Source organism: Ambystoma mexicanum, chromosome 6p, assembly GCF_040938575.1.
Source record: "Ambystoma mexicanum isolate Mex_15411 chromosome 6p, UKY_AmexF1_1, whole genome shotgun sequence".
In the NCBI taxonomy this organism is placed as follows: Eukaryota; Metazoa; Chordata; class Amphibia; order Caudata; family Ambystomatidae; genus Ambystoma; species Ambystoma mexicanum.
The window spans coordinates 1,135,165,696-1,135,177,978 of NC_090935.1; the positions used below are offsets into that span (position 1 = coordinate 1,135,165,696).

At 45.6% G+C, this 12,283-nt stretch overlaps 1 protein-coding gene across 2 annotated transcripts in view; it reads right to left on the reverse strand.

Moving 5' to 3' along the window:
- The window catches only part of SMARCA2 (SWI/SNF related BAF chromatin remodeling complex subunit ATPase 2), a 3,136,185-nt gene that overhangs the window by 2,632,967 nt on the left and 490,935 nt on the right, over nucleotides 1-12,283 (reverse strand). For both annotated transcript variants that reach the window (XM_069625745.1, XM_069625746.1), the window contains exon 7: nucleotides 8,717-8,843. In XM_069625745.1, the coding sequence (XP_069481846.1) occupies nucleotides 8,717-8,843 (127 nt within the window). The remainder of the gene's footprint in view (nucleotides 1-8,716; nucleotides 8,844-12,283) is intronic.

A 12,283-nucleotide genomic window follows, 5' to 3' on the forward strand; every position in this document is an offset into this window, starting at 1 on the left:
GAAGGCAGAAGCACAATTTTCTGAGCTAAATGGTAATCCGATACAATCTTCGGTTGAAAAGAGGGTTTGACCTTAAGGACAATCTTATCCTTGTAAAAGGAGGTAAATGGAGGTTTACAGGATATAGCCTGCAACTCACACACCCTGCTGGCTGATGTTATCGCTACTAACAAAATAGTTTTGTAAGTTAGCAACCTCAAAGGGCAGGAATGGAGTGGCTCGAAAGGAGCACACGTCACAAACTTGAAAACCAAATTAAGGTCCCAAGTTGGGATTTGGAAAGGTGAAAGAGGAAACGCATCTGAGACTCCTTTATGAAATTGAGTTAAGGCTATTTTGAAGTAGGATGCCTCCTGCGAGGTGCACTTGAATATGAAAAGCGCTGCTAGATAACCATTGATTGTTCCAATCTGGAGCCCCAGATTTGTCAAATGCAGCCAAAACGATAATAGTAGGTGTATCGCATTGAAAAAGTGTCCACATCTTTTCCCCTACACCAGCTGCAGAACTTGTTCCAATGGGAGCAGTATAAGGACTTCGTTGCTGGCCTTCTGGACAAAAAACAAAATCTCCATTACGTCATCCGGGAGTTCCCAATCCTTGTATCTCAGCCTCTCAGAAAGTATGTGTGAAGGCGGAGTGTGTCTTGACCTCTGAATGGAGAACCAGACTCACCTCTCGCGAAAGAAGGTCCTATCTTTGTGGAAGTAGTATTGGAGGGCAGATGGACATGTCCAGAAGGTCCGGGTAACACGTCCTCCTGGCCCAATACTGAAGTGAAAACTCCCAGTGCACTATGAACGCGTCTCCTAGAGCTCCTCTTGGGTGTAATTCCCTTGAGCAGAACAGTTCGCACTTCTGGTTGACACTGGTCGTGAACAGATCCACTTGAGGGGTTCCCCAAAGGGTGAACATCTCTTGAAGGACTTCTTGAGCTAGTACCCACTCGTGGGAAACTGTGCTCTGCATGCTCAAAGCGTCCGCCGCCGTGTTCTCCACCCTGGCTAGGTGAACTGGCGATAGGGAGATTCCTTCTTGAATTGCCAAGAACCATAGCAGCATTGCCTTTCTGTACAGTGGTAGTGACCCTACACCTAGTCTCTTGTTGAGGTAGTACATGGCCACTGTTAATCATTATGAGGACATTCTTTCCCTGTACAGATGGTAGAAAGGCCTTCAGCGCTAGTCTGATTGCCCTCTGCTCCAAAAGGTTAATGTGTAGTTGGCATGGGCTCCCCACCCCATGAGTGAGGCGTCCGTAACTACGGTTATCGCTGGCCATGATTGCCAAAAAGGTTCTCCCTTCAGGATTTTGTCCTTGCAGGCCCATCACAGGATATCCTATGCTACTCTGCCTGGAACATGTAGGTCTGACATCCTGCCTGAAAATTGGGACCATTGAGATCTGAGGGCCCATTGAAGGGATCTCATTCTTAGGCAAGCCTCTGGCACCAGGAAAATACAGGATTCCATGAGGCTGAGCAACCTCGAAAAGTGGAAGGCAGGAAGACGCTGGGCACTCCGAAACTTTGTGACCATCTGCAAAATGTGTTGAGCACTAGCCTCGGGTGGCAAGGCTTTTATCCAGGGATCCATCGAGTACCAGTCCAATGAACTGGAGTCTCTGAGATAGTATCATGTGGGACTACTTCTAATTGAGGGAGAAGCCCAGTCTGTTGAGATTGGCAGGTTATGCCGAGATGTTCCTAGGCCGGTTTGGTTGAACGTGCCGTGATCAGCCAATCGTCTAGCTAGGGGGATGTGTGGATCCCCTCTCTCCCGAGACTTGCTGCCACCACCGCCATTAACATGGTGAAAGTTGTCAAAGGGCATGTTAAGGAGTCTAGATTGTACATCGGGTGCAAACCCTGACTTCCTCAACCACACAAATCTGCTTATGACAGTGCTTGCCGCCATGGCACTGCTGATGCTGTGAGCAGTGTCCAGACCCGATTGCAGAGACTCGCACATGGCCTCCTTGCCATCCCTTATCAGGTTCAAGAAGCTATCTCTTTCCTCACCTTCACGGATATGATCATCCGCCATAGCTGCACAGTCCCACAGGGTGAATGCAGTTTTGCAAGAACACATGCAGAATTAGCAGACTTTAAAGCCATGCTGCTAGCAGAAAAGACTTTCTCTGCCCATGAGTCAAAACGAGTATCATCCCTATCAGGGGGTAGGGTTTGATCCGTAGTTTGCCTAGAGGCAGATGTAGCTGCTTGCCCTACCAGACTTTCTGGAGTCAGATGTTTTGACAGGTAGCCATGGTCGCTACTGGATGTCCTCTTTTTGTGAGATTTTTATTTACTGCAGGGCTGGACTCTGGTGCCTCCCAGTTTACCACAACCCTTTTTTAGAGTGCCATATGAAATGGTAGTATAGGGTCATATTGAGGACCTTTGTCTAATATGTCTGTAAGGTCGTCTTGCTCAAATGAAGGAGCTGGTCTACTCCATCCTAGGAACTCTACAACTCTGGACATTTGGCTTCTGAATGATGCATCTGCATGATCAGCTGGATCCGGTTTCCCAAAATCTAGCTCTGGAGAGGTGTCTACCCCACTAGGTGTCTGTAGTGTCTCATGTAGCTCCCTAACCTTGGAAGCATTCAGGGACATTAGTATATCTATGAATACTTAGGGTATCCAATTGAAGACCACATGGAGGGGTTTCATCTGAAGTTTCATAGCCCTCAAATATTGAGAAGGACCTGAAAAAAATCCTTTTTAGGTAGAGGTTTAAAAACCTTTTTGTTTTCTTGACTTTGAGGCAAAGGTGTCGATGAATGCACAGCCGGCATTCAGGGTTTTTTTACATCGGTGTCGATGTCATCGACTATTTGTGCTTGGACTTGTGCTTCGAGGGACTCGACCCTAGAATCAACGTTTTCTTCAATGATTTCACGTCTCGTCAAATACTCGAAGACTCTAGAGAAGTCTTAGGTTTACGACCAGGGCTCGAGGGCGCGCAGGGTTTTGCCTTGGCCTTATGCTAGTCATCGACTGTAGCATGGCCACTTTTCTTATGTTTCGAGGAGGACGGGCCGGTTTCTTGAAGATTTTAAACATTTTCTTTCTAAAGAGGTCCCACTCATCTTTGGTGGAGGATTTAGTCAGGCAGACTACGTTCCTTTCCCGAGATTTGATTTTTTTTTTTTTATACAAGCGTCTGCTCCTCGAGTCGGATCGTTTTTTTTAAACCTTTTTTTATGAGATGAATCTCTCGACTCGTGGGATGACCCAAATTTTGAAGGAGTGGACGGGGATTTGGGGACAATCCTACCCACTGACAGTTTCGCTTTTCGCTCTTTTAAGGCCTTACCCGTCATCGACTGACAGGATCGAAAGTCAGCGGTTTTGTGCTCGACGCCCAGGCACCATTTATGCAGGTCCGTGATGGACATTTTGGCGCTGCATTTTATGCACTTTTTGAAGCCTGTCTTCGAAGTAGGAGTCAAAGACTAGGCCATCTTGAAACGTTTTCGTGGAAAACTGATTTCTGCCATAATTCTTCAAAGCATTCACCGAAAAACAGGACTGAAACATATGAGCTCTGCGCATGGTTTATACTCAACAATGACGTCAACCGAGCCGGAGGCCCTAGAGGGACATCAGGTCGACCGTCTCGATGCACAGCGCACTCTGCCGAGAACAACATTTGTTCTGAAGTAGCTGAAGCTGGAAACGAAGATATCATAAGATGAGGAATACGTGGGAGGACACAATCCATTCGGAATAGGATTTCCCTGAGAGACCTAGAATAGCTATACAGGCCCTGGAAACGCATATGATGGGGAAGGAAGCACAATCTAGACTTAGGAGAAAACACTTTTATTCTAGGGGCAATAAGGCGAATAGGTTGCTGGTAGCAAAGTTCAAGAAGGCGACAACTCGTAACTATATTGGCGCTTTGAGGGATGAGGATGGGAAGCGAGTAATCACCGAATTAGGGAAGCTGCAGATTATGGAAGACTTTTTTCGTAAGGTGTCCATCCCTTTATCAGAACGACTCTATCCAGGACCAGGAATTCACTTAAGAGGCACAACTCTGACATTATGAGAGAAACACTGGAGCATGCTATTCCTGCCAAAGAAGTAGCTCAGGCCATACGTACTCTCCCAGTGGGTAAGGTCCCTGACCAGATGGATTCACCAAGAGATTTTATAAGGCATTTGCAGGCCCCTTAATCCTGCAACTCACCAACCTATTTAATTCCTTCTCCAAATCGGGGAAAGTAACGGATTCTAAGGCAGAATCCACAACCACAATACTTTTGAAAGCGGGAAAAGATCCTGAGATCTGCACCTCCAAACGTTCCATAGCCCTCCTGAATACTGATGCTAACCTTTACAGTAAAATCTTGGCCACAAGACTGGGAGAGATTCTTCCCATCTCATTCATGAAGACCAAACGAGGTTTATTAAAGATGGAGGGGCTCACGATCACATTCGGCGGGTGGTTGTTCTGATGGCGATGGCTCCCAAATTCCATGAGGGGTTGTCACTCCTTTCTCTAGATGCCCATCAGGTTTTGACAGCCATGTCTTGGGAGTTCTTGCAAGCATATGGTTTTGGTCCTGTTTTTACCAAATTAATATTTGCTAATTTTCAAATTCCATCCACCATAATTAAAGTAAGTGCTGGGAAAAATATCACTTACCCTTGTCTCCTTTAATTTTTACACTGGCCTTAGAACCCGCAGCACAAATAATCCTGAGTAATCCATACATATTGGGTCCAACACATGAGTTTAATACACACAAAGTGGCTTAGTACGCCAATGATATTTGTTTTCTCCAGAAACCTATGCTGTCGATCCCACCTTTACAGGATCTCCTTGAGAGATGCTATACAGTGTCAGGCTTCCGTGTTAACCATCAGAAGTCCTGGGACTGAAACCTGCCAAGCACTGCTATAAGCCTTTCCTTTTCGATGGGCAGAAAATGAGATTACATATTTAGGGGTGCATATTACTAAATCGTATAAAACTCTTCTGGGAGCCAACATCCCCATCCTGTGGAAAGCTACTACAGCCATGCTAAAACAATGGGAAATGCAGGAAATATCATGGCTGGGCAGGGTCAGTGCCATTAAAATGACAATACTACTGAGACTTCAATTTGTTTTTCAGGCACTGCCAATCCTTGTCCCTGGGAAAGACCCGTTAGATCTACAGAAGGCAATGGATAATTTCTTCTAGAATAAGAAACCACCTAGAACCCCACGCCACATACTCCTAGGTCGAAGGGGATGGGGATCCCCTATATACATTATTTCCGAGCAGCGCAGATTGCACCAATGTTGGAATGGGCGCTGGTAGTTAATAGAGCAAGGCTGCTCGGGCATCCCTCTAGCCCATTTGACATTCTCAACAAAATTGGCCAGAACCTCCTTGTTGGTCACGTCCTCGCATAGGGATTGAACTTCAGGTCTAAGATCAGAAAATCTCTAATTGTTACTGCCTGCTAGAAAGTGTCTCGGTGGAGGACACGCTTCCATATATAAGCGGGGAAAGGTAATTGGGGACAGATATCCCAGTAGATTCTTGGCAGAAAATATGGGCTCCAACCCAAAAAAGCTTGAGGTGCACCCTGTACAAGGAGTGTTCAGTGACAATATGCCATTGTTCGTACATGACCCCACAAAGACTACACACTATACTACCCGAATACTCTGATCACTGCTGGCATGAGTGTGGGCAACTAAAGAGCATTGCGCACATGTGGTGCCTTTGTCCCACAATTCAACCATACTGGCAAAAAATTTGGTTGAGTATAAAAGATCACAGGGAGCTTACTTCCTAGGTGCCCCCTTATTATGCTACTGGGGGATGTTCCCGAGGATGGTTCCTTTCCTGCATCGGCTCCCAGGGCAGAGTTTATAACACAGCTTTTTTTGCCAGCTAAACTGAAGGGTGCAAGATTTTGGAAAACAACGGAGGGGCCAATCCGGTCATACTGGTGGGTCAAGATATGGGAAATAGTAGCTACGGAAAAGCTGACCGCACATGTCTCAGGGACCATGACTCGATTCTCTCGAACCTGGGGCCCCTTCTACGAATTTGTGCAAGACAAGGAACACATGTTTAGACCTCAAACCCTGACGCACTTGTTCTAAGATTAATATAGTGGGTACAGGTGAAGCCCTGAGAGGGATGGGAACATTGGGAAGGGGAAAAAGAGATCTGCAGCACTGTTTCAGATGCGGAAAGACATTGGTGGAACCAACAGTTATTAATGTGTTAATATTATTTATTTTAATGTTTCTTTTTTTCTTGGGGGGATTTGGAAATGGATTGAAAAGAAGTTTTGATGTTTGTCTTTGAATGTTATATGGCTGTTGATTTATGGCTATGTTCATAGACACTTCAATAAAAAGATACATTTGAAAATACAGGATTTTGGCAGGACAGGATATGGTGGATATGGGCCTGTAGTTAGTGTTATCTGCTTTTCCCTCATTCTTTAAAAGCGGTTTAATGTAGGCAGCTTTGTAAGCCTTTGGTACAATTTTTGTTGCCAGTGAAAGATTTATACAATTTTTGTAATTGGAGGGCTGGAGTTTTTTTGGCGATTAGGGTTTTGTATACATCCCGTGGGCAATGGTCATTGGGTGATCCAGACTTATTACTCTCTCTTACTAGTTTGAAGAGGTTGTCTTCTGAAATTGGTCTAAAGTGGATTGTTGGAATTCCTATGCCCAGTAAATTGTTGGTTGTGTTTAAGGTAGTTGCATTGTTGGCCATTTGGATGTTTATTTTGCTTCCGAGATGGTCCGCAATGTTGCTGCTTAGCTTTTGGGATGGTTTGGTTATATTGCTGCAAGAGATAGGTATTTTCCATTTCCTTCTGTGGTTTTGTCGCCGATTGAATCCTTCCGGCCTAGTGATATTTCTTGGCTATTAACATGGCTACGTTATATAGAAGGGTATGCTGTTGGTACTGGATTGATTGCTGAGTTTCCTCCATGCATTTCGGTTGGTTTTCTTGAGTGCTCTCAGTTCTGGTGTGAACCATCTTGCTGTTCCTTTTTTGTGGTGGGTTGAATAGTTTCAGGAGTTTAAGTCTATTTAGGGAGTTTGTCATCCAGTTATGAAGTTCACTTTCTAAAATATCTGTCATTTAGTTCAGCTGGTGGATGTCCGGTTTGGCATTTTCCATCAATTGTGCTACATTTTCCCAAAGTTTTTTACAGTTTCTTTTGGTTGTAGTTGCTTGAATTGTGTTTGTGGCTAGTTTTCTAGTTGATATTTAGGGGTCATTTGGTGGTTGCTCTGGATGACGGTTTGGGAAGTGCCAAGCCCATACCTGACCATTTGTTGCAGATGAAGTCTTGCCGGTTGAGTGCTGAGGGAATTTGACAATGTATTGTTCTCTCTCAAACCAGATGTTAAATTGTCCTAGTAAAAGGATACTTTGGTGTTTCACCGCTAGGCTGACATATGTACATTTCACAGCAAAGCTTGGTTTGTATGTGGGTGGTCTGTATATGAGTAGGAAAAGTAATTTTTAGTTAATCACTGAATTTGAAGTTTTCAATGTCTGCTGATGGTAGGTATGATGCAGTGATGCAATGTTTGTGGGCAACAGCAAATCCCCCTGCACTGCTGCCTTCTCGGTTTGCCTGAAGTTTAAAGTTGTTTGGGAGGGTTCCATAGGCTACTGCTTTGTAGTCAGATCGCTGTGTTTCTGTGATGAAAAGGGCATCTGTGCCACCTTCACTTAGAAAGTTATAGATTTCAGTTTTGTGCTTTGCCATTGAACATACTTGATCAGGCTGCAGTGTATTTTGTTCTTTTTGGATAATAACTATAATGTGGGTGGCAATAATTACCATTCCTCGAAACAATACTCCTAGCAGATGCGTGTCGCACTGACCTATCCATTAAAGTTTATCGTTGGTGCCAACATGTTTGAAGTTAAAATTTGACAATCCAGGGGGTCTGGAAGTAAGTCATACAAAGAAATGTTGCAATCATATAGAAAATACACTTTGGTATCTGTATGTTACTTTTCAAAATTAAAATTGTGCACCCATAAAAGCAATTATTTTACAGTTACTGCTTCAGAGCTAACATTCCATCTTGTGGGGTTGTACGTAGAGCTTGTGCATGGCTGAATGAGAATGCACTATGTACAGAAAAAGTATGTTCTAATACTGTCAAGAACCAAACTTTAAAACAAAGCTCTTCTCCGCCACATTGAAATCAACCTTGTAACAATTATTTCAAATGTGCTCACCAACAACCATTTGCATAATGGCCACAATCAAGACTTTCACTAAATAAATCAGACAAAACACACTCTAGTCTTAATAGGAATTCAATAATTGTGCCATACTTTGGAACTAATTATCCCCATGTGTCGGATATTCAATTCAGTTAGTTGTGAGTCAGCAATATGAACCATTGTTTATTTTGTCTTACCACCACTGTTGTATCCCTTTGAAAGGCTTCAAGTGTTCTGCAACAAATGCAGATGGAACATTTTCATCCACTCAATACTGATTTATGGCCTACTTAAATTAGACAACTAATATCCTCTAAGTGAGGCACAAGATCATGCCCACATCCCATAATCGGATTTCAAAACCATCCTCTTATCTAGGGCATGTTTCCTTGTCAGAATCTGAATATGTCAATAGTGGGTTTACTAAACCTAACATATCACACAGCTAAAAAGCAGGTTAGACTGGGAATTTGATCTGTAACATTACCTGCCGCTGGAAATTCAGCAGTCTAAGGGCCTTCAGTTCTACTGTAGCTTTGGTTCGCAAATCTGGAGGTAATGAGCCAGGCAAATTCTCCAGTTCCTGGATTCTGTGTGTGATGCGGGCCTGAAGCCTAAGAAAAAGGAAAGAAACAAATGGTATAGCAAAACAAAAAAAGAACAAAATGTTTCACAATATGTGCTTGAAAATAATTACATAATCCTATGACAATCAATTAACAATTCACTGCAACATCCAATAATGTTGTCAAAGACAAAGGTCTTAATATTAGAAAGCTGCAGATTACAAGTCCAAACTTGGTAGTGCACAGCCCTTCCCGGTCCAATTGTCTTCCTCTAGTCTTGCTCCAAAACCTGCTTCAGCAATCTCAATGTCTTCACAATTTAATATAAGTCAATTATTCCTACCAGAGAACACCACAATCTGGGAAGGGGCGCTACTTGAACATTATATGAACTACTGCCATTGCCTATTTTTCACACTATTCACAGAGCAGCCAAATCGTGGCGCATCAACTTTGTCTGGTAAAAATACAGATTACTCACCATAGTGATTTATACTAGTACATAGTATTTTCCTCAATACCTGTGGGATCTCTGTTCCTACAGGGAATGGACCCGGTATTTTAAAAAGAAAAACCTCTTAATTTATTGAAGTGTAGCCAGAAAGCATGCACAGTGCTCTGCACCCAACCACCCGCCTGCCTGCCTGCAGACGCTGCCCTTTGGCTTCACATTCAGTCCTTTTACATCCATCCGGGTCATACCCAACGGATTGATTGATAGACAAGTTATTTATAATGCGCCTATACACAAGTGTTTCAAGGCGCAACCAGGCAAGGGTGGCAGGAGGGGTAGGGGGGAACAAGGGAGAGCGAGAAACAATTTTACTAGGCCTAGTATCATTTAGATCGTGCACATGCGCAGACAAGAAGTAGAGGGGAGAGGAAAGGGGTGAAGTGCACCCAGGGCAGCAGGGTACAGAGTTAAGCGCAAGGAGGACTGGGCCTCCATAGGGATTCACACCCAGGAAGTGCAAGGAAAGCCAGGCGGCAGTGCAGGAAGGCCAGCAGGCAAGTGTGAGGGACTGGACAGGTGGGTAAGGGGGCGGGTGGGACTGGTATCCTGTATGACTCAGAGGAGCACAAGCAGCCAGTCAGCATAACGATGCAGGAGGAGGGGAAGGTTATTAGAGGAGAGGCAGAGAGAAAGAAGAGGAGAAAAGGAAGGTCTTGAGGAGCTTCTGGAAATAAAGGAGATGCGGCTCAAGGCAGAGAGCAGCAGGGAGGCCATTCAAGAGGGCGGCACCTGCAGGGGAAAGAGATCTATGATCCAGTCTCTGCTTGGAGAAGCAACTCACCCGCAGAGAATTGGAAGTAGATGAGCGAAGGGCTCCAGTAGGAAGGTACTTAGGAAGAAAGCGTTGGAGATACTACAGGCCGGCACTTGATCCTTGCAGCACCTGTGAGCCAGTGGAGGGATTTCAGAGTGGCAGAGATGCAGTCCCTGGGCTTGACACCAAGGATAAGTTGTGCGGTCCTGTTCTAGATGAGTTAAAGGCGAATGGTAGAGTTTGGTAGATTGAGAAAGAGGCTGTTGCAGTAATCCTGCCTAGAGAGAACCAGGACTCTGAAGACAGTGAACTTCAGGGGAAGGTGAGAAAAGGTAGAATACCTCTGAGGTGGGGAAGTTGAAAATTGGTCTTTTTGGCAATGTCCGTGATGTGTGGAGCGAAGGAGAGAGTGGAGTCGAAGATGACCCCATGTTTTTTTGCCTCACAAGAGGGTGAGGGCACAGGGCCAAGGGAGGCCAGCCAGAGTGAGGGGAAAACAGGAGCAGGGGTCCCAATGAGAAGGATCTCAGTCTTACTGGCATTAAGGCAGAGATCGTTAGAGGTGCACCATGCCTGAATAGCGGATAGACAGTCAAGGATGAGAAAGGAGGTGGAGGCCGAGGGTAGCCTAAAAGAGAGCTGCATTTCCTCTGCATAACATTGAAAGTTAGAGGAAAAGGTAGAGAAGAGGGCCAAGAGGGCCAGATAGACACTGAAAAACTAGGGGGAGAGGATAGAGCCCTGGGGAACACCACATGTTGAGTGTGGTGGAGGAAAGGAAGGACTCTAGTTTAAACTGGGAATTTCAGTCTAAGAGGACAGCCACGCCAAAGCCTGATCCGTGATGCCCATGGTTTCTCAGATGAGTGATCAAGATTTTGTGGATCACTGTGTCAAAAGCAGAGGAAAGGTCAAGGAGCATGAGGACAGAGGGAGAGTTAGACTGAAGGTTAGAGAGCAGATCTTCACGGGTGTTCAGGAGAGCAGTTTCCATGCCTCTGGCTGCTCTGGAGCCAGATTGATGGTCACAGAGTCAACCAACAGCTTTGGTGTGCAGGGTTAGTTGGGAGATGGCCAATGTCTCCAGGAGTTTGCCCAGGAAAGAAGTGATTGAGATCTGGCGATAGTTTGCCGGAATGGAGGGGTCGGCAGAAGGCTTTTTTAGAAGGGGGTGCACAAGGGCGTGCTTGAGACAAGAGGGGAAAACTCCAGTGGCGAAAGAGTGGTTGCAGAGATCTGTCAAGGCTGGAGCGAGAGAGTCAATGTTGTCCTTAATGGTTCTGAGGGGCAGAGAAACACCTGTTAGGATGAGACTTTCATAGACCGGAATTGTCTGGATACCTCATCAGGTGTGACAGGAGTGAGGGAGGAGAGAAGGAGACGGGGCGGTCAAGGTAGGCCTGAGAGGGTTAGAGGGTGGCGGTGGGGGGGCAGATGAGAGGGAGGCCATGTCATGGGTTTTAGTGGTGAAATGAGAGGCCAGGGCCGAGCAGAGAGCCTTGGTGGGTTTAGAGGAGGAAGTTACTGCAGTAGGATTGTCCAGCTCTTTGCAGATTTTGAATAGTTCAGCCGTGTTAGAGGCCGCAGAGATGCAGGCTTGAATATAGACCCTCTTTTTAGAGAAGATGGAGTCTTTGGAGTAGGAGGCAGGCCAGTTTGTCAGAGGGTGTACCTGAAGCTCCCCATTTCCATTCAGCTGCTCTGCACTTGCATTTCAGGGCGGCCAGATTGACAGTCGTACCAAGAGTTGCACTTTTTGGCGGGCTTCATGCAAATCCTCACGACAGAGAAAAGGATGTCAAGAGTGTTCGAGATATTGGATAGGGCTGTGTCAGGATGAGAGTCAGCCGTAGGAGTAGGTGGAGGAGAGTAAGTGGAGGCAATGGCTGCCACTGACACTCGCTTCATAGGTCAAATGACCGTGAAGGAAGGTGGCAGTGCTGGGTGGCCCTTTGCCAGGGTACAGGAAGCTTCAAGTGAAAAGAGAAGAAAGTGGTCAGTCCAGGAAAGAGGAGTACTGAGAGGATTAGAGAGGGGGATGTCGGAAGAGATGAGAGCATCCAAGGTGTGCCCGGCAGAGTGAGTAGGACCAGAGGGTAGAATGGAGAGGGAGAGAGAGAGAGAGAGTTGCAAAGGTTGCGGAAAAGCCCCGAGGATTCAGGACAGTGCAGGTGGATGTTGAGATCCCCAAGCAGGAGAAGCTGGGAGGTAGAGGAAAGG